Below are 23651 nucleotides of genomic sequence, written 5' to 3' on the forward strand. Positions count from 1 at the left end.
AAAGAGTCAACGAGGGGATCTCCAAAGTATCTACCCACATCCGTGACTGATCCCAAAACCACCATGTACAAACAACAGTCAAAGCAGCTCAGCCATACAGAAAAAGTCAGAACCACGACTGGAGTTCCCTCCCTGAAGGTCCTGAAGTGTGAAGAGAAGCAGACAGGCTCTGGTATGGAGCTCATGTGCTCAGAGGAGAGGAGACAGGGAGGTATACAAGTAAATTACCATCACAGGCTTTCAGCCTGTGACTAAGTACAGTCTGTGTGGCAAGCACAGCAGCAGCTGGGGCTCACATGGGAAAACCAGCAATTATTCTGGTTGGGGAAATAGAGAAGGTAGGACATGTGAACAGTAAACAGACTGGCAGAATCTTGCAAAAAGAAAGCCAGAAAGCAAATTCTCAAACTTGACTACCTTCATCACTGACTGATCCCTAAGTCACACAAGTGGGACAGAATCAAAGCAGACCAGCAAAGACAAAGGACCTTTTTTTTTTTTTTTGTTTGCGATACGCGGGACTCTCACTGCTGTGGCCTCTCCCGTTGCAGAGCACAGGCTCCGGACGCGCAGGCTCAGCGGCCATGGCCCACGGGCCCAGCCGCTCCGCGGCATGTGGGATCCTCCCGGACCGGGGCACGAACCCAAGTCCCCTGCATCAGCAGGCGGACTCTCAACCACTGCGCCACCAGGGAAGCCCCAAAGGACCTTTGGAGAAGAGACTGGAGACACAATAGAAAGCCACAATAGAAAGAGTCTACAATTCAAGCCCAGCCAAGAAAATTACCTGATAAAATAAAGAGAAAAAAATTCTCAGTGAAGAAAAATAACAGAACACAGAATCTCCATAATGTAACATTCAAATATCCAGGATACAATCTAAAATTATCCAACATGTGAAGGAACAAGAAAATAAAACATATTTTTCTTAAAGGAAAAGAAAATCAAGTCCAATCCTGAAATGAACAAAATGTTAGAACTGATAAGAATTTTAAATCAACTATTATATTTATCCTCAATGAAACAAAACATGTTTCAATGCATGAAAATTTGAACAGATAAATGAAGAGATGCGGGAAAGAAACAGAAACAATAAAAAAAGAACCAAATAAAAATTACAGAACTGAAAAATACGATTGTGGAAGATAAAAATGCACTGAATGTATTTAACAGCTGAGTTTACATCAAAGCGTGAACCTGAAAGTAGAGCAATAGAAATCATCCAAGGAGAAGAACAGAGGGGAAAAAAGAGCAAACCAAACAAAACCAAAGCCCAGAGGGACTGACCTATGAGATGGTGGAGGAAGAACCTTCAATAATCTGCTCCTCCATGAAAGCAAAGAGAATACTGGCAGAAACAGTCAAAATCAACTTTTCCAGAACTCTTGAAATTAACTGAAGGCTTGCAATAATCCACGGAATGTTTATTCAAGAAAAATGCCTGAATCTCAGTAAGAACTGTGAGCTTCATGGTGGCTTAACATTACCTAGTCCCATCTCCCTTCCCCCAGCTTCACTGTAGCTTTGAAACCAACCGCCTTGCAGCTATGGTAGCTGTGAAAACCAGCAACCTAACAACCGCTCCAGGGGACAAAATGGGTTTGGAGCTCCCCAAAAGCCCATCCTTAAGAGAACTGTCACTATCTAACCTATCTGGCAGCTCACTCAACAGCTCCATTCTCAGAGCTTGTCTTTTTTTTTGTCCTGACTCAGAGCTTACTCTAAGCAAACAGCCCTATTCCCAAGGCGCATTATTTAACTTTACAGGTGCCAGAGGCAGTGCCTCCAGAAGAGACTAATTAGAGACCCACCAAAAACCTTAAAAGGAAAAACTGGAGAATGAGAGGTCTGCAGGGGCTTTCAAAAGCTCCAACATATTTCTGGAACTCTAGGACATGTGCATATGTACAGAGCTGTGGACATACGCAGGAAAGACCTGTAAAGGCCTACAACCTATGGCTGACTTTGAGGATCTGCATAAGCAGGAAGTAAAGGCTAATAAGGCAGAATTGTAAACTGTCTGCCAGAGCATTAGAAACTCCAAAATAAAATGAAGCAAAAGCTGACAGACCTAGAGTAAGAAATAGACATTTCAAAAGTAACACTTAGATGCTTCAATACTCCTCTTTCAATAATGGATAGAACAATTAGCAGAAGAGGAACAGGAAAGAGAAGTTTTGAACGAAATTATAAGCCAACTAAACTTAGAAGACATCTATAGAACATTCCACTCAACAACAAAACACATTCAACGCATTATTTTCAAACGCACTTGGAATATTCTCCAGAATAGGCTTTACATTAGGCTATATTATAAGTTTCAATAAATTTAAAAAACCAGAAACCATACAAAGTATGTTCTCTAACTGCAATGGAATGAAATTAGAAATCAGTATCAGAAGGAAATGTGAGAAATTCACAAATATGTGGGAATTAAACAGCATACTTCTAAATAACCAATATCACAAGGGAAATTAGAAAATACTTTGAGATGAAAGAAAATGAAGACACAACATACCACAACTTATGGGATGCAGCTAAAGCATTGCTTAGAGAGATAGCTGCAGCTGCATTGCTTAGAGAGATATCTGCAGCTGTAAACACCTATTTTGATAAAGAGGAAAGATTTCAAATCAATAATCTAGACTTTCACCTCAAGAAACTTAAAAAAAAAAATGACAACAACAAAAAAAAACCAAAGCAAGATGAAGGAAGTAATAAGACTAAGCAGAAATAAATGAAAGAGGAAAGAAAAATAAAGAATATCAATAAAATCAGAATTGGTTCTTTGAAAAAAACAGTAAAATTGACAAACCATTAGCTAGACAGACCATGAAAAGAAGAGAGAAGACTCAAATTACGAAAATTAGTAATAAGAGACATCACTATAGACCTTATAAAAATAAAAGGAATTATGGGCTTCCCTGGTGGTGCCGTGGTTGAGAGTCCACCTGCCGGTGCAGGGGACGCGGGTTCGTGCCCCGGTCCGGGAAGATCCCACATGCCACGGAGCAGCTGGGCCCGTGAGCCATGGCCGCTGAGCCTGCGCGTCCGGAGCCTGTGCTCCACAACAGGAGAGGCCACACCAGTGAGAGGCCCGCGCACCGCAAAAATAAATAAATAAATAATAAAAGGAATTATAAGAGAATACCATAAACACTATATGCCAACAAATTAGACAACAGATTAAATGGACAAATTCCTAGAAATCCGCAAACTACCAAAACTGACTCAAGAATAAATGGATAATCTGAATAGACTTAACAAGCAGAGATTGAACTAGTAATTTGAAAACTTCAAACAAAGAATATTCCTGGCTCACATGGCTTCATTAATGAATTCTACCATATATTTAAAGAATTAATACCAATCCTTCAAAACCTCTTCCAAAAGACAGAAGAGTGAACACTTCCCAACTCATTCCATGAGGCAAGTATACCAAGATACCAAGACCAAAAAAGAAATAAAGATATGAAAATAAAACTATAGAATAATATCCTTTATGAAGATCGCCATAAAAAATTCTCAAAACAAATATTAGCAAACTCAACCCAACAACATATAAAAAAGATTATACCCTGTGACCAAGTGGGATTTATTCCAAGAATGTAAGACTGACTTAACAGAAATCAAAAATCAATCAAGCTTATAAACTATCAATAAAATAAACAAGATTATGTTAATAGATGCAGAAAAAAGCATTTGATAAAATCCAACCCTTCCATGTTAAAAATACTTAACAAACTAGGAACAGAAGGCAACTTTCTCAAAATAAAGCCATCTATGAAAAACCCACAGTTAATGTCATATTTAATGGTGAAAAACTGAATGAATGCTTTCCCCTTAGGAGAAAAGAAAAAAGATAAGGATGTTCACTCTTGCCAATTCTGTTCAACACTGTATTGGAGGTTCTATCCAGGCCAATTAGGGAAGAAAAATAAAAGAAATCCAGATTAGAAAGGAAGAAGTAAAACTAACACTATTTACAGATGACATGACCTTATACATGAGAAAATTCTAAAGAATCCATTAAAAAAATTAGAACTAATGAATGAATTCAGCAAGGATATAAGATCAATATAAAAATCAATTTTATTGAGAATTCCCTGGCAGCCCAGTGGTTAGGATTCAGCACTCACTGCCAGAGCCCAGGTTAAAACCCCTAGCCAGGGAACTAAGATCCCACAAGCTGCGTGGTGCAGACATTAAAAAAAAAAATTTTTTTTTATTCCTATACACTACCAATGAACATTCTGAAAAGCAATTTTTAAAAAAATCCATTTATAATAGCATCAAACTGAATAAACTAGGAATAGATTCAGCAAAAGAAGTATATGACTTGTACACTGAAAACTGCAAAAACACTGCTGAAAGAAATTAAACAAAACCAAATAAATGGAAAGATATACTGTGTTCACGGACTGGAAGACGTAATAATGCTAAGATAGCAACACTCCCCAAACTGATCTATCAATTCAAAGCAATCCTTATCAAAATTCCAGCTGTCTTTCTGCAGAAGTTGAGAAAGCAAACTGATTTTAAAAGACCAAAATAAATGGAAAATATATCATATTCATAGAAGACTCTGCATTAAGATAGCAATCCTCCCCAAATTAACCTATAGAATCAATGCAATCCCAAACAAAATTCAAATAAGCTTTTTTAAAAAAACTGCTGAGTTCATTTTAAAGTTCATACAGAAAGGCAAAGGACATAGACTAGCTAAACCAATTTTGAAAAAAAAAACCAAAGTTGGAAGACTTAAGGTACCTGATTTCAAGACTTACTACAAAGTTACAACTGAGACAGTATATTATTGGCATAAGTATAGACATATAGACCAATGGAACATAGCAGAGAGCACAGAAATAGACCCATACTTATATGGTCAGTTGAGTTTTGCAAAAATCAATTTTTAGCAAAAATTTTTTTTACAAAAAAGGTGTACAGGTAATTCAATAGAAACAAGATAATCTTTTCAAAAAATGGTAAAGGAACTGATAACTGTACAGGGAAAAGTCCTGGAACTTGACCTTGCATCATATATGAAAATTAACTCAAAATGGATTATAAACCTAAATACAAGTGTTATAACTAGAAGAAAACAAAAGATAAAATCTTTATGATGTTGAGTTGGACAAAGATTTCTTAACCGAAACATCAAAGGTCTAAAACTACTGAAGAAAAAATAAATTAAATGGACCTCATGAAGATTAAAAACTTTTGTTCTTTGAAAAACATGGTTAAAAATATACAACAGTAAGCAATGGACTGGGAGAAAATTTTTGCGAAACACATATTTTAAAATGTCTTGTATCCAGACTACATAAAGAACTCTTACAGGCTCTGGTGGGGAGTTCACATGCCTAGAGCTCAATAATATGAAGTCAAATAACACCTCTTCCCTACCCTTCTAAAAAGTGCTAAAAGATTTAAACAGATGATTCACAAAAAAGATACGTGAATGGGCAAGAGCACTTGAAAAGATGCTGAACATCACTAACCACCAGGAAAATAAAAATTTAAATCACAATGTGATACCATTATCCACCCACTAGAATGGATAAAATTTTTTAAAGACGTAAAAAGATTGACAGTACCAAGTGCCTGCAAGGATATGGAGCTATCAGAACTCTCACATATTGCTGATGGGAATGCAAAATGGTACAGCCATTTTGAAAAACCAAATAGTAGTACCTTAGAAAGTAAAACATACATTTACCATACAATCCATCCATTCCATTCTAGGTGGTTGCCCAAGAAGAATGAACACATATGCCCACACAGAAACTTATTCATAGCTAGGGGTCAGCGACGGAGGATAAGGACAACATAAGGACACCTGTGGTGATGAAACTGTTCTGTATCGTGACTTTATCAATGTGAGTATCTGGTTGTGATATTGTGCCTTAGATTTGCAAGATGTTATCACTGAGGGAAAATGGGTAAAGAGTATACTGGATCTCTTGTGTCATTTCATACAACTGCATGTGAATCTACAATTTCCTCATAATAAAAAGTTTAATTAAAAACATAACAAAACTCATTCACAAACGTAGCAGCATTAGTTTAATAACTCCAATCCAGAAGCAACTCGAATGTCCTTCAACTGGCTAACAGATAAACAAATAACAGTATATCCAACCCATGGAATACCATTCAGCAATTAAAGGGAACAAAATAATATATGCAACGACATGGATAAATTTAAAAAACATTAAGCTAAGTGAAAGAAATAAAACACCAAGATCAAGAATACATAGTGTATGATTCTACTTACATGAATAGCAGTAAAGGAAAGTAGATCAGTGATTGCCTGGAGATGGGACTGTGGGGAAAGGTTAGAGTACAAGGGACAGGAGGAAACTTTTTAGTGTGAGGGAACTATATTGCTCCTTCTAAAATCTGATTATGGTGGTGGCTACATGATCATGTACGATTATCAAAGTTCACACTGTACGCATAAAATTGGTGAATTTTGTTATTTAAATAATATTTTTAAGGAGAAAAAAATTAAGGCTTAGGAAATTCATACCTGTTAGCGTCTTTCCTGCATTCAAAGGAGGTGCAATGACTCTGAAAAGTTTCTGCATACAAATTAATAGGAAAACAATCAACATCATCTTAAAAAAATATTTTAAAAAATAATCTAAATCTTATGCTATTAATCACCTTTCTCTGATTGAATTAGATAGTCATTTGCTATTAAGATTAAATATAAAAACTCTTAATGTGGACATGAACTGTTTTCGTAGGATCACTGGGAAATCATTATTGTTCTATTCCTCACTGAAAGAAACCATTTAATAAATACCAGTTAGAAGAAGGTCCTTGTTGAGATCATTATTTCTAATATAAGATATCCTTAGGTTCCTAAAAATGCTTTACTCTTTAAAAAACAGTAAACAAGTCAAGGGATTAATAGCCCACCAAAAGGGTAAGATTACTTTAAGCTGAAAACATGTGAACAGTCAGCAGCCATAGAAACAAACACCTAAATGTAAGCAGAGCCCCTGAAAACACAAGATTAATGGCAAAACTATGTTGGCCTTCCTGGGAGGGAGTTTCCTATTTAGGAGAAGATTGACCCTTAGCACTGGGAGGTGGTACAAAGCCAGCTGTGCATTAGCAACAAAGAGCTCAATAAAACTATTCATATTTTCCAAGGAAAACCTAAATCCCTCCCTCCCTCACACCCCAAATTTCGTTAAACTGGTATATAAACCTTTACTTCTCTGGTTGTTAAGTGATTTACTCATTTCTGCGTGCTCCCAGTACAACTGTGAATAAACCTTGTCTTTTCTCCTGTTTTCAGTTCATTCGCAGCCCTCTCCCCACCATTCGGGTTTCAGGTGGTAGAGGAAAAGTTTTTCCTCCCAACACAAGGCACTCAGAAGCAGCCAAAACTAGAACTAAAGACTTTAGAAACTATGGTAGTCATCTCAAGTATGATGACACTGTCTTTCATTCTAGAAAATCTAGAAAATTTCAAAAGGCACTACAGTTCCTCTTTTTTTTTTTTTAATTTTTATTTTATATTGGAGTATAGTTGATTTACAATGTTGTGTTAGTTTCAGGTGTACAGCAAAAAGATTTAGTTATACATATATCTATTCTTTTTCAGATTCTTTTAATTTGGACCTTAAACTGAAATGACTAAATGTGGACATGAACTGTTTTAGTAGGATCACTGGTAAATCACTGTGATTTTCAGTTTAAATCTCTTTAAGCTGAAATAGCTAAACTTTAAACACTGAACAGTGATCTCTTTTATAGGCGGAGAATTATAAAAGAGCAGTCACAGGATGCATCTAACTTCCCACTGCTAATATCTCCAAATGACTATTTAATAACAAATACCAAGCTCGTGCTGAAAGTCATTAACTTGAAAACTACTCAACACAAAACAAGGCAACGTCAATAGAAAAGTGTTCCATCTGAGATGCATAGCTATAAATGCAAACCAGATTTTGAGGAATAAAAAATCCACACAAAACAAAAACTTCAAAAGCAACAATAACAAAAACCCCAAACCATTTTCATCAACATAGAATGCATCAAATTAGAATCTGTTTTCACAGATTATTTTGAGAGAAACTAGAAACTGCATTAATTCTTCCTAATTGTGGTTTAATAGTGGGATGGAGAACATTTTTGCATGCGCGCAGGTCATGGACCTCACTGAAGAGTCACCTAAGAGGTGTGCAAATGTTAAAAATACTTATCTGAAATAGACAGTCAAGGTCAAAACCAGTGGGGAGGGCTGTGGCACTCATTTGGAAAATGACCAAGAGACAAGAAGTACAGCCAAAATTGAAGGAGTTATGAATTAGAGGGATATTCACCTACCAAGCTAAATATATTTAAAGAAGACTGAAATATCATAGAATGACTGCTGACTTAATACTGAAGATGGTTTTGGATGTCCATTAAATATGCAAAAAAGTTGACTGGATGCCTTCAGAAGCCTGGGTCTTCTGATCCAGGTAATGAAGTTACTGCAATAAAGCAATGGGCTGGCAGGGCACGACATGCATCCACAATCCATAACCCATAATTCTGTCTATAAATTTAAGGGAAATAACAAGATGAAGATGGGTTTGGTTCTTTTTAAAATAAGCCCAAATACTTTTTAGATGCTCTCTTCTAATGGTAAGGAGAATAAGAAATTATAATGAATACTATAAAATTCTGAAATAGGAAAAGCAACAAATTAGCAATTGGCAAATCATGACCTCCCACCATTTTCAGGACCTTCCCCTCGAAGAATATATCTACAAAATAATATTACTCAATACAGTACCATTACTCTATACAGTAAATATATATAATGAATTTCTCATACCTTTTGGAAAAGCTATAATAATATCAAAATTTTTTAGAAAAAATCTTAAAGTCTAATGGGCTTTTCATTTTATCTATCAGGGCTTTTAATTTTATCTATCATTCCCTGGGATTTAAATACCTACTTATGGAGATAAAAAAGAAAGCAATAGTAGAAGGTATAAAACTAAAGACTATCTAAAGTCCTAAACAACAATGGGTGCAAGTCTAATAAATCTACAAGAAATTTTAAAGTGATTGGATGAAAACAAACTATTCAAAGCAAATGGAGAGAAGGGAAAAAACATTAATAGACAGTGTTAAATATGCATATAACTTAGAACGTATCTTACCTCCATTGGACTAATAAACTCATTCATGCCTCTGTTGTAGACATAAATCATAGCATCGTATAGCCGATTTTCCCAACACATGAGAACTACCTGTAAAAAGGAAAAGTTGCTCGGTCCACACAATTGAGCAAATCTCACCAATTACTTTCCTCAGAGCTTTAAGAATGGGGAAGATCTTAAATTTTCTTTCCTAATTTTTCTTATTCCTTCTCTGAAAAAACCTGAAATTGAAGTACTCAGACACAATGCCAGGGTAAGAGCTGTTGTAGGTTCAATGTTACTTTCAACAGTACAATAGCTACTTTTAAACATCCTCCAATGTCTGATTTTATTTCTTCTCTATCCTCCCCCTTTCCATATCCATCTTCCCTTTGGTCACTAGTTCTACAAATATTTACTGAACATCTATATTCAGGTCCTCTCCTAGGCACTGGGGATAAAGTGATAGGTAAGACAAACCCAGACCTATTCTCTACCCTGACAGAACTTCCATTCATCCTGGACACTCACCAAAAGAAGGGGCACAAAATGGTGCGTGAATTATGACTTGGGGAAGATACTCAATTACACAAATAGTTCATTTACAAACGTGGTAAGTCTATAAAGGAACTTGACTTGGTCTGGAGTATTCAGGTCATCCCTGAGGGAGCAATATTTAAGTTAGGACCTAACGGATACATGTATGTGAGCCAAAAGCCGATGTGGAAACTAGGGGTTCTGCAGGCAGAAGGAGCAGTAAGGATGAGGAATAGAGATGACTTAAGTATAGAGTACCCTATATACTGTTCCTACGAGAGCTGTATTATACTACTGAGTGACAGGAGAAGACAGAAGTGGAAGAGTAGAGGTCAACAAAGGATAATGATAAGGAATGGCCAAAGGGAAAACAAACTACTAGTCTGAGGGAAAATGGAAGTGAGGTGTCATGGGAGAGTCCTTCTAGACAACGGCATGTTCTGGGACCTCTTCTCTTTTCTCACTTTCTGCCCTCTCAGCCAGTGCCATGATCATACATCTTTTTACAGCTTCAGCCCTAACCTCTCCTCTGACCCATATATCCAACCATTGCCTTGATATCTTCACCTGAATGTCTAGTAGCTATCAAAATAAAATGGCAAAATACAACTCCTGATTTTGTCTCCCAAACTTAGACCTACCCCAGTCTTCCAATCTTCTTAAAGGAATCACTATCCACCTTGTTTTTCAAGCCAAAAAATTAGGCAACAGCCTTAAATTATCTCTTTCCACACCTTTAGGTCCAATTCATCAGCAAATCAGTTCTACCTCCAAAATGTATCCAAAGTCAGGCCATCTCTCTCCATCTCACCATTATCATCTCTGGCCAGGACTACCTCCTGGACCAGCTCTTAACCAATCTCCTTGCTTCTTCTGTACTTGGCCCCCACCCCTCATTCTGTTATCTATAGGCAAATCAGAGTGATCTCACTTAAAACCTTTTAATGATTTCCCATAGCACTCAGAATAAAAAGGAAAAATCTGTACCTTGCCCTGAAAGGGCTACCTCTCTCTTTCAACCAAGCTCTGTTTGCCTTTTATCTGTAACTTTTAGCACCCAACGCATATCTTTTTTTTTTTTTTTTTTTTTTGCATTAGCTGTTGTTTTTACCTGTAACAATCTTCTCCTCCAAGATTTTTGCACTACTGATTCCTTCTTGTCATTCAGATTCCAGATTTGATCAGACTCAATGTTACTTTCTTGGTTGTCTATAACTGACCCATCTAAGATAGCCTCTCATTCTCTCTTTATCACACTGTCTGTTTGACTTTTAACATAATACTTGTTTTCGATATTTCTGGCTTGTTTACCTGTTTGTCTGTTTATTGTCAAACTTTTTTTTGCTAATGTAAGTCTTATGATAAGCCTTGTCCACCAGGGTCACTAAAGCATTGCAGGTCATTACAGGCTCTAGTGAAAGTAAAGCTGAAGAATGATTAGGATGTGAATGAAATGGAAGAAGCAACCTAGAGAATGCTTTCAAGAAATGTGGGAAAGAAAGAGGGAAAGGGGTAGAGGAAGGAAGGAAGGAAGGAAGGAAGAAAGGAGGGAGGGAGGGATCTGGCTGCAAGTGGGAAATGTGATATGGCAGTAACCAAAGGGGAAGGAGGGGAAGGCTTGATACGGAGAGAAGGGAATCTGACGGGGAGATTGGTTTAAACTGTTGTTTTAACATGAAAAAGAGCAGAGAATATTTACCTAGTGTTGGAGAAAAAGCTAAAAATGTTGGAAGGAGAAGAAATTAGAAATTTCTCTTATATCAGTGATAGGTAAATAAAGCTAGATTGATAACATGCTCTCACAACATCAGACCTATTGTCAGACATGAAGATTACGCCAAATTACCCACATGACAGAAAGGCATATGTAAAGAGGACCTGGTCTTTGCAAACTTACAGCCACATTCATAAAGAACTTCCATGAAGAAAACAATAAACATTTTCCAAACCCTTTATTTCCACGTGATCTTGCACATTAAAAACAAACAAACAAAAAACCTTTGGTCCTAAGTTTGTAAGCCACCACGCTTTAGTTCAATAGGGCTCAGCACCTTGGTACCTTTGTGCCTTTGCTCAGCATTAGGACTAAAGAGTTAAATGAAGAGTTAAGAGTGAAGTGTCTGAGGTCAGATACATATTGCTCCTCAATTAAGGACTTAAAACTTATTGTGGAGACCTCAGATGTACTGGAGGTATATTATCAGTGAGCTGGCTGATCATGCTACGATGTCCTGAAGTTTGCTTCTTATACTATGCTCTGCATTTCAAAACTTAGTGTATGAAAGTTGTCAACTCTGAACATATAAATTAGCTTTTCAAAAAAATGGCATCATACACTTAAAAGTAAAAATATTCTATTTTTCACATGGAAGTGCTTATAGTTGAAATTCACTTGCAGGATGAAAACTGTAGTAGTGAACAAACACTGGTGAAGAAGGATAGGCCAATAAGCATTTGCTGAGCAACTACCAAGTATAAACCCTATGCTAGAGCTCTGGGGGATGTCAAGGAAACCGAAGACTACTGGCTTGCAGGAGTTCCTAATCTAGCTTTAAGTAAAGAGCACTCCTAAGAAATATATTGACAAATATAAGTTTATAGACCTCTTACCAAAAAGTGCTAAAAAATAATTAGGGTTGATGAAAGAGTAAGGCCCGATGAGTCAGGTAAATATATTCAATAAAGGAATGATGTTTATTCCATAAATTAGTAGACTGCCTATAAACTCACCTGCTGAATATCTAGGCTGGTGATATCCATATGTACAATGAGGGCTTCCACATTTTCCATCAATTTTTTATCTTGGAAATGAACAATCAAGTCTTTCATTACCTGGGGTGTGATCCCCACCAATTTATCACTTAAAATATATGGTTCAAGGCACTCCAAAATCACTCCTTTGGCCACTGAATTCTCACTTAATTTGTCATACACCTGGCTAAATAAAAGATCCCTGCAACAAACGGGGAAAAATACTTTTAGGAACATTCCAAACATCCATTAAATTCAGTCTACTAAGTATATCTCATCTTTTTCCTATTTCAACTTACATGCAAGTTTATTAAAAATAGTAACAATATTTGCAAAGAGCTTTATATTTTGAAAAATCTCTTATATATACTATCTTAATTCACCCAATACTTTTTACAAATAAAAAATGTTGAATAAGTTAAATTATTTGCTGAAAATCAGTTAGCTAACAAGTGATAGATTCAGAATTTGCATCAGCCTTCTGACCTAAACCCTGTGCTGAATCCATTATGGCACACTGCTTCTTAAGGACAACATTGATATGGGAGCAGGTAGTATGGAGACTATGATGAAGTAAAAAAAAAAATTAAATGGACTATTCACAATTTATCCTTTCCTCTTCCATATCCATATCCATTTTTTTCTCATATCCACAAGTGTAATTCTTGTATCATTTTCCCCTTGCTTTATATTTATCAGAGTATTTTTCATGTTAGTTTCATTTTAATCAACAGTCCATTACATTTTTTTTTTTTTTGCAGTACGCAGGCCTCTCACTGTTGTGGCCTCTCCAGTTGCGGAACACAGGCTCCGGATGCGCAGGCTCACCGGCCATGGCTCACGGGCCCAGCCGCTGCACGGCATGTGGGATCTTCCCGGACCGGGGCACGAACCCGTGTCCCCTGCATCAGCAGGCGGACTCTCAACCACTGCGCCACCAGGGAAGCCTGACAGTCCATTACATTTTTATGATTACCAATTACTAGCCAAGCAAAAGGAACTGAGATTAATGAAGCCTTACTGTAAGAAAGATAAAATAAGAGTAACAAAGTAACTCTTATGAACTTAAAGAAAATGTCATATTTGCTAGCCCTTGCACTCTGTAATGTGTTGTTAAAAACAACATGCTAGGAAAGATAATTATATATTTCAGTTCAGCACAAAAAGCCCTGGGGAGGAAAAGTAAAGAGGTACAAATTCAGTAAAGAGAGCATAAAAGTTGACAAACAAGGCACTCCTGTGACAAACTACAGCATGCAATGCTGGTAAGATTAATGGCAAAACTATATGCTTCTTTCTTAACCAGTAAGAGGCTATAAGAAAGAAGCAAGAAAAATATAACTCAGCAACTCCTATCTGCATCTCTACCTTAAAATAAAAATAAAACAAAATTTTAAGACATGTTCTCGTCATTCTGGGAAAATATTTATTAGATCAACAGAGAAAGAGGGAAAAAGAAAAGTACATACAAAAAAAAAAGGTTTTGGCTCTTGTGTTTCTTTCTGTACTTAGGCATTATACTCCAGGGTGCTGACTTTGTTTCCTGGAACGGCTAATGTCAAAACTGATGTTTATCGCTTCAAGCTTAGCCTCCTTATAACCAGTATAATAGAAAAATCCATTCTGAATAACAGAGGGCCAACAAAAAGGTCTTCTACATAACTTCACTTTATATTAATACTCACATTAAAGACATTATTTGGAGTTTTTCATACATAACTTCAAATTGATAGAAAAAATGACCAAATTTACTTTTTGCACTATCAATTTTACAATTAGAAAATGTGAAGAACTCAGCTTTGATTATGAGATAATTACAAATTCAGAGACTGTCTGAAGGGAGCAAGAGCATCAATCCTAACACTTGCCTGTACACTAAATATACAACCAGAACCAAATAAACAACCCCCCACTACATATAAGTGGGATTTAATAAATCCAAAGTTGATTTCGGCTGGCCTCTTTATTTATAAAATTAAAAACAAAGTTCAAAAGAATAGATACATGTAAATACATATGAAAAGATGTAAATACACCTGAAACTAACACAACATTTTTAATCACCTGAACTCCAATATAAAATAAAAAGTTAAAAAAAATAAAAGGGCTCCATATGACCTGGAAAATATGACCTTTAGAGACAATCCACTTTTTATATTTTACCAAATTTCACTTATGTAATTAAAATTTATTGAGAACCTGTTACATGCCTGGCTACTATCATAGATGCTGAATTGTGTGCAAAATGAAAGTTATTTCACTGCTCAAAAAAAAAAAAAGTTCAAATGATCTTCAAGAAATTATATTCAAAATGCTCTGTTTCCTGATACAAGTATCAGTCTGTAAATATTTCCTTTAAAAAGACATGGCTTGGGCTTCCCTGGTGGTGCAGTGGTTGAGAGTCCACCTGCCAATGCAGGGGACACGGGTTTGTGCCCCGGTCTGGGAGGATCCCACATGCCGCAGAGCGGCTGGCCCGTGAGCCATGGCCGCTGAGCCTGCACGCCCGGAGCCTGTGCTCCGCAACGGGAGAGGCCACAACAGTGAGAGGCCCGCGTACCGCAAAAAAAAAAAAAAGAAAAAAAAAGACATGGCTTAATTAAACTGTGTGAATATACTGAAAACTACCATACTCTTTAAAATGGTGAATTTTATGGTACGTGAATTATAGCTCAACATAGCAGTTAGATAAAATAAAAAAGGCATAGCCCCATTTTTCACCTAGCTTTGATGTTTAGAATTTTAACTTGCAATTACCAAGAAAATGATGAGAAAACTCAAAACATTAAGTTTCTCAACCATGGCTGATAATTAAAATCTTTCTGTTTCGCAAATAATAATCCTGATGTTGAACAACAAGGTTAAACAAATACTCTGGCTATCAAAAGGCCACTTCAGGTTCACTTTAGATTTAAGAGAAATATTTTTGGTTCAGATTTTATATATAATTCAAGTTAACTGAATAATGGCTTCTTTTTGGATATCTGTTTACAGTGATATAAGCTTGAAGTGGTCAAGATCATCTACATACAGCACCTATTTTGTTTTATAATGGCTTTGAGATATAATTCACACATAATAACAAAGCATTTATTTAAGCACTTATTTTTAAACAATGTTCAAAATTATGATTATAGTTCAAGTAAACTCTGGACCTATTTTCAAAATAAGCTGAAATTATGGCTACTGTTGTCTAAGAAAAATGACAAATCATTAAATATCCTACAAAAACCCTTGAGATATTTTATATCTTTTTCTAGTACTGAAAAAATATATATGCACTATCAAACTGAAATGAAATTGTGTGAGCAGAGACCAAATTATGAAAATAAAGGTAGATCTTCAGAAACAGAATTTCCTATCGTTTCTGATTTTAAAAGATTCACAGAAAGATAATAAAGCCAAATTTTAACCAAAGAAGATGTCCATTACACACTGATCAGTATGCTCTACAGAGAAAAAGCAGTGTGGTTCCTGCCATAGTAAAAAGGATTTTACATTATAAAAGAATTCTTACATATGAATGGAAATACATATATATCCTAGGAATATAATATTACTGCTGGGTATGAAATTCTATAACTTATGATACAGAGGTAACAGTGATCATAGTATAATAATGGTTGTGGTATGAGTTAAAATTAATTTCAGAGTATGTACTGTGTTTATAATTTAACCCTCATACGAGACAGTATAATATATGAAAATAAGAGGACTGACTATAAAACCAATGTACTCAATGAGAAAATATTAATATAAAAGGTATCTGGAGGCCAGTATTGAGTGTCTAAGTGACCACCCTAGAAGTGGAAGAAGTTACTTGAAATTGGCTGAGTACTAGATTACGTTTTGTTTGTTTGTTTTAGTTGTTTGCTATTTAATGTAATTACTGATATATTTTTTAATTTATCATTTATTTTTTCTCCTTGTCTTAACTATTCTTAATTCCTTTTGCTCCTTTTGACTTTTTTAAATTGTATTTTTAATCATGACACCATTTATTACCTTGTTAGTTATACATGTTTTTACTATTATATACTAAGTATGGGTTTAGAGATTACAATCTGTACCTTCAAATTATTAAATTATAATATAAATTAATAAATTTACCACCTTCTAGACAGTGCAAGGACTTTAGAACATTTTAACCTTATCTACCCTTTTCTCCAATTATGTAGTATTGTTTTCATATATTTTTCTCTTCATTTTTCTTCATGTTTTATTCAATCCTCACACACATTGATTATATTCTATATTCACTTACCCACATATTAGCTTTTCCACCTCAATCATTTTCCTTTTATCTAAAGAACAACTTTTGTTATTTTTTTAGTGCAGGTCTGCTAATGATGAATTCTCTCAGTTTATGTTTCTTAGAATATATTTCTATATCATTTTCAAAAGGTATTTTTGTTGTATATAGAATTCTATATTAATAGATGTTTTCTTTCTGTCCTTTCACAATTCTGTTGTCTTTGGTTCCATTATTTCTGTTTAGAAGTAAGCTGTAAAGTTAATTGCTACTATTTTGAAGGGTCTTTTTCCTTTCATAATGACATTAAAGTTTTTTTGTCTTTAGTTTTCAGCAGTTTAACCATGATGAACCTACATGTGTTCTAATTCAGCATTATTCTTAGGGTGTAGCTCTTCAGAGCTCAATCAAAAACCTGGAATATTCAGTGCCCCTCTTTTTGTGTGATCCTTGAACTCAACTGCAGCAACATCACGAATTGCTCTAAAGTTTTGCTCAGCTTCTCAACCCCTCAGCTGCCATTTTTCAGAGCTGGCAATTATCTCGACAGGAAGAGCCAGCTTCTGTGCCTCTCTCCTCTGCCTGGATCTTGGTACCACAGATCCTCATCCCCTTGGTAGCTCTCCGACGCTTTCATATAAATTTTGTTAACAAATTATCCAGATTTCCCAGCTGTCCTCATTGCCATTGCTAGAAGCAGAACTCCTATGTGAGACGCTCAGTGCAGTATGCAATGCTATGCCACTGTCACTCTTAGTATAATCAAACTCATAGGTGTAGGCTTGTTATGATTTGTTCTGTTGTGCACCAAGAGTTTTCTTTCTGATAATTTCTGTCTTCCTTTAATTCAGGAAAATTATTAGCCATGTTCTCTAGTCTTTAATTTTGGAACAATGGTCAGGTATATGTTGAAGCTTCTTTTCTATTCTCCTCTCATATTTTCTAAGTTTTTATCTTTGTTTATGCTCTACATTTTGTCCCAGGTAAATCTTTTTTTTTTTTTAAGACGGTATCTGTGTTATGCACAATCTGAGCATTCTTAAAAGCAACCTCAACATCACAAATATTTTGAAAATTTGGGAATGTACAAGAGAAGATTCTAGATGCAAATGGAACCAAATGTCAAAGAAAATGGCATAAAGAGAGTGTCCAGTTTAGGGAGAAAGATATCATACTGGAATGAAGTTACATAAGTTTTAAATCCCTCTGCTTCAATTGAGTCTAGGGAATTGATCATTTTTAATCTTATTATCTATGGAAACTCTAAGAAAAATTTTAACTCTATTTTTAAGTGTGATTACACTGAAGTATTTAAGAAACACAGAATTTTTATATCTAATAAATCTTTAATCACTGCACATTTGCAATGGAAGGAAATTGAAAGATGACCTAGACACAAAGAATCAAAGTTGATCAAATGGCCTATTTGACCTCTTTACTCATAAGCTCAGGCCCATATATAGAATCTTAACATTATGATGAAAAAGAAAAGCCAGTATGATGAGAAGTAAGCAAGCACAAGAGCACAGAATCGAGAACACAAAAGGGAACATGTGACCCAATGCCTAGTTCCACAGCCTCAAACTTTCTTACACTGCTGAGGACACTACCCTGTCCCTTCTGCCCCTACTGGAACCCAGAGAGTAGAAAAAGTGGGAAAAGAGACCAGGAGGGGAAAGAGAGTAAGAACACACATGTTGGAACTTCTCCTAAGCAGAAGCAGGATCTAGTACAATCTGGTCTTCAGCCTTCAGAAACAGTCAAGAGAGAAGGAAGCCATACTATTTGCACTGTGGTCCAGGAAAAATATCCAATCCTGGATCTAGAAGTATGTGTGTATGACTGGATGAAGGAAGGAGAAAAGGACCAAGAAGAGCTCAGAAAAGGACCCTTGAGATCTCCCTTCCCCTTGGCAGTCAGGAATACACTATGACTGCTGGTATTTCTGAGATCTCCAAAACAAATACTGTACTCATTTCAGACACAGCCCAGAAGAAAACATGCTAAGGAGTCAGGAAAAATTAAAGGAAAGAAAGAAACTGATAAAAATGAAGAAATAATAAATAGATTCTAATTTGGTGATAATCTAGACTAGATCTTATCTTCTATGTTGGATGCTCTGATTTAATAAAGAAATTACTGCATTCTCAGCCAGTCAATAGATTAAACAAAGTTGGAAATATTTCCTTTTCAAGTTATATAAGAAAAGAAAAACTTATCTCTGGAACATTTTTGGGAATAACAGAAAATATTTCTGAAAGAAACAAAAACCTTTTTTTTTTTCTTTTTCCCTATATAATCCATCTTATAAATGCTCAGGTCATTTCAACTTTTATCTCACTGGGAGAGTATTCAAGATTTCAAGTTAATGATCACAAGTCACCCTGCAAACCAAGAGGCAGAATTACTTCATTAATTCAACCATCAGGCTACTTTGTGCCAGGTACCATTTAGGTAGAAATAATCTGTTTTATAAAGATACGCCTTCTTACTCTAAACAAAATTTAATCTCTTAGATATTTTATTTTATCTCATATATATTATCTCAATTTGAAGATTTAGGTTGGTCCCAGCACTTATTAGTATTAGAAATATCACTACATCTCAATTTCCTCATCTGAAAATGAAGATAACTTTACCTTACACTGTAATTATGAGGATTAAATGAAATAAAATATGTAAAACTGATCCATAAACTATTGAGGCTGCTTTAAAAAATATAAGACAAATAACAAGGAAGTTTAAGTGTAAAACATGAGCTGAAGAGAAAACTAAGTTAAGAACTAGGGTGAGGTTAGTATATCATGGCTCTTAGCTCCCTAGGAAACAATAATTAGCTATATAATTCACTGTCCATCAGCTAAAAGTGAGTTAGCTGTTCAGAAGATGCAAAAGTATTTCTGGGACTAACACCTGAGAGAAATTTCTTCCTTGGGCCCTCATAAAGAAGACAATGTGTAACATAAAACCACGTTTTCAACAACATCCCAACCATGAAGACAACATATTTCATTGGATAATTACATGTAACACTATAGCTAAAACACTGGAATGAATCTGAGCTCTAAGTAAACAGAAGCTAGAGCTCTTTGTGATTTAATTGAAGGTCTGACATAGCAAATAACTGCCCTCTTGATAACCTTCACTGATACTTTCTAAGTATGATCCAACCTTATATGATTTAGGCAACCTGAATATACATAAATTCAGGAGTCAAGACAGTGTTGTAGAGGGTTTGGGGAGTATCTGCACTGGATCCTCACAGCTGTTCACCACTGAAAAAGCAGTACAAGCTGGTAGTTATGAGCAAGAACCCAAGAGCTAGGCTGCCTGCATTAGAATCCCACCTTTGCTCCTCAAAAAAAGTGTGAGCCAGCTTTGACAAGTTACTTAATCGCATACTGCCTCTTGAACCTCCTATGTAAAATGAAGATAACAATAATACCTACCTCACTGTTATAAAAATTAAATAAGTTGTTATAAAAAATAGATAAATTAAAGTGCTTAGAACAATACCTGGAATGTAGGAAGCTAACTATTATTGTAGGTGTGAAAAATTATGAACTAGCACAGGTTGGTTAATTTATGTAGTTACTATTTAAATGAACAGACCCTAATCAAGAGTTTATTTACAGTGATTTCCTTTAAATGAAGAGGCTCTTAAAAAAGAAGCACAATAAATCTTTCCTTTTTTTGAGTGGTACGAAATATTGTGTTTTAGTGATGGCTCATAAAAGAGCATATATATATATATATATATATATAATGCATGAATCATACACTTTTAAGTAATTAAGTATTGCTCTTTTGCTATGTTCTTCACCTCCACTATCCTGCCACATAAATACACAGATGATACATCTATATTGGACAAGTTAATTTTATTAGGTAAATGGACTGAAAATTCTTAAAGAACCAAATTTCTGTAAATTCATTTTTTAAAATAACCTATTGAGTCAAATTCATAGAATTCATAGTAGTAAATTATTGCTATAATATAAGCAAAAGGCAACTTGGACTCAAAATAATTGAACCTGACAGGCAATGTATACTCACTTTCGCTGCAGCAGAAGGCAGTAATCAACTATGACGGGCACCATATCCTGCAGAGAAACCGTAAAGAAAGCATCAGCACCACATCTCTGTCCAATGGCCCCCTGGTTAGACACAACACATAATGAAAGTCATCTGCTTCAGATACTGTTAGATTGTTGGGGAATATAACTTTGTACCATACTTTTGGTAAGCAATTTGGCACTCTGTGTCAAAAGCCTTAAAAATGTGAAAACACTTTTACCCAGTAATTCTATCTGGAAATTTATCCTAAATACATTTAGTAAGAAAAAAAATTTAATGCATTAAGTATTCACTGCAGCTCTATAATAGAAGAAAGAGGAGAAGGAGGGGGAAGGGAGGCAGACATTGAAATTAAATATACAACATGGGAAAACAGTTAAGTAAATTTGCTATTTAAATAAAATATTATGTAGATATTACAAGTTTATAAAGAGTTTACAACATTATAAGAAACATTACGTGAAAAATATGTATTTATCTCACAACTTTGTAAAGAAAATCTGCAAAGAAAATATATTAAATTGATAATATAATATAGTTGGTCCCATTGGTGGCTCAGGTGATTAAGGTTGTCCATATTTTGTCACAATCCTCCAAACCAGCTATTTTAAGGTTTATTAATTTCTCAGTTTCATAACATTTTGACTGTTTTAAATTCATCATGTATAGACTCATATCAAACGAATGGCAACCCATAATTTTGGCCTTTTTCAAGAGAAACACTTTGAGGGAGGAGCAGTAGCTTATTATGACTAGAACTTGTCAAGTACCCAAGCATTAGATTTCAGCATTTTCTGCTAGCTGAAGAGCAATGGTTTCCTATTAAAAATCCTGGAAGGCTTAGGTTCTGGACAGAAGAATATCCCATCAGGAGGGAGAAGACATTATGTGAAAGAGAATACCACATGCTAACACTTCTTTGACAAAAAGAACAAAACCTGAGGAACCACTATTATCTGAGAGAGAAGTAAGCAGAAGGACCTATAATACTAAAAGGCTAACCCTACCCCATCCATGCTGCTTCCTTTATTTATCAATATTCCTCATGACTACATTTATAATCTTACTTAGATTCTTCAAAAACAGGAACTAAAACCATAGATTTGAAAAGTGTTAGAGCTGTGTTAAGTCTCAACCCTGAATGAGAATACATATAGAGGGACAAATAATCTGCAGAGAAAAAAACTTCCTAGAAATACTGAGGAAATTTTAACAAACACTCTTTAAAATACACAGCTGAGCTCCCCCAAAACTAGGGGCAATACCCAGGGTTAATTGAAAAAGGAATGCAAACTAAAGCAATAAGCCCTGAGCCATCACTGAGACTGTCCTATAAATTTGTTGTTCGTATAAGAGCTTGGGTTTTAATGCCAGAAACAAACTGAGGCCTTAATTCTTGAAACATAAGGAAGTAAAGCAAAGATCCTCCTAAAAACAGGATTCTTGAAAGGTGCCTCCTTAGTGAAAGGCAATTAGAAAAAACAAAAAAATACCTGCCTATATGCATAGGAAGCTAACAAGAAAGGTTGTCTGTCTCTGCCTGGACTCAGTGGGGATAAATCTGCACTCTCCAAGAATCTATAATCAAGATCCTGCCCACAGGTGGATTTGGGATTTGAATTTACACTATCTCCTTAGTATGGGAATAATCAGGCCAAGAAATTAACACAAAAGGTGATCCTTAAAAAAAGATACTCCTGGAGCACTTGAAAGAAAAACATTCCAGAAACAGTGTTTAACAGTTAACAGTGCTTAACAGTGCTTTGCTTAACAGGGAAAATAAGACCTCCTGATAAAGGCCCCAAAAGATATGCCCAAAATAAAAAAGTTTAAAGCACCTCATGAAATAACATACCATAAGTTAATGTCAGCAGAAACTACAAACAGCAGGGGAGACCCCTAAAACCTCAAATATTATAATTATCAGGTAGAAATTATTAAAGTATATTTAGAATTATTAAAGGCATAAAATAAGGAATTAAGTGCCTATCCTAGCATTAAGTACTAAGGATATACTACAGGGATAATGGAGGGTGTAACCATCAGATTAATACATGTAGACAAATCACTCTGTTGATTCTATGATGGGAAGATCTGGAAAACCAAGACTGAAGATAGGTCGCTAGTATAGTAGTCCAAGATGGAAACAGGAGACCAAACTAGGGTAGTGAGAGTAGGCATAAAAAACAGCAGATAGAGTCAAGCACTGTTTATAGAGTAAAACTGTAGAGGTTGGTGACAGATTGGTTATGGGTTGGAAGGCATAGGCAGGAGTCTAAGAAACTCCTAAGTTTCTAGTTTGAGTGATGGTTGGATGAAGATTTCATGAAATGAAATAAGGAATATGGGAGGAGGTATTAGAAGGAAGAAGCTAAACACAGTTTGGGCTGTCATAGCTTTGAGGAACATCTTTACTTCGATATTGAATAGTAAGAAACTGGATATAGTCATCTTAAACATCTGGGTTACAATTACACACTTCTAAGTCATGAAAGGAAATACTGTATATGAATAAAACTGTCCAGGGATAACAGAGATAAAAATCAGTGAACAGTGGATTACATCTTGAGGAAGACCAATATTTATGATATGGTCAGAGGATGGAAACAAAATCCAACTCAGGAACAGTCACAAAGGTTTAAAAATCAGAAGACCACACAATCATAGATATCTACAGGATACAGAATTTTAAAAAGGAAGGAGTGATCATCACTGTTTAATACAGCATTGAGAATGAATAAGATGTGAAACTTTTATTTATAAATTAGGATATCACTGGTATCTTTAAAAAGATGGTTTTTACCTTCCTCTTTAGATCGTAAGCACAGTAATGGGTGATATACAGCTTGCAGAGAATTAGGGGGAGAAAGGTGAGAGGG

At 35.4% G+C, this 23651-nt stretch overlaps 1 protein-coding gene across 2 annotated transcripts in view; it reads right to left on the bottom strand.

Moving 5' to 3' along the window:
• The window catches only part of VPS8 (VPS8 subunit of CORVET complex), a 282734-nt gene that overhangs the window by 171398 nt on the left and 87685 nt on the right, over nucleotides 1-23651 (bottom strand). For both annotated transcript variants that reach the window (XM_007451396.1, XM_007451397.1), the window contains 4 exons: nucleotides 20752-20798; nucleotides 12423-12645; nucleotides 9177-9266; nucleotides 6536-6587 (listed from right to left, as the gene is read on the bottom strand). In XM_007451396.1, the coding sequence (XP_007451458.1) occupies nucleotides 6536-6587; nucleotides 9177-9266; nucleotides 12423-12645; nucleotides 20752-20798 (412 nt within the window). The remainder of the gene's footprint in view (nucleotides 1-6535; nucleotides 6588-9176; nucleotides 9267-12422; nucleotides 12646-20751; nucleotides 20799-23651) is intronic.

The sequence above is a fragment of the Lipotes vexillifer genome, unplaced genomic scaffold (genome assembly GCF_000442215.2).
Source record: "Lipotes vexillifer unplaced genomic scaffold, Lipotes_vexillifer_v1.1 scaffold513, whole genome shotgun sequence".
In the NCBI taxonomy this organism is placed as follows: domain Eukaryota; kingdom Metazoa; phylum Chordata; class Mammalia; order Artiodactyla; family Lipotidae; genus Lipotes; species Lipotes vexillifer.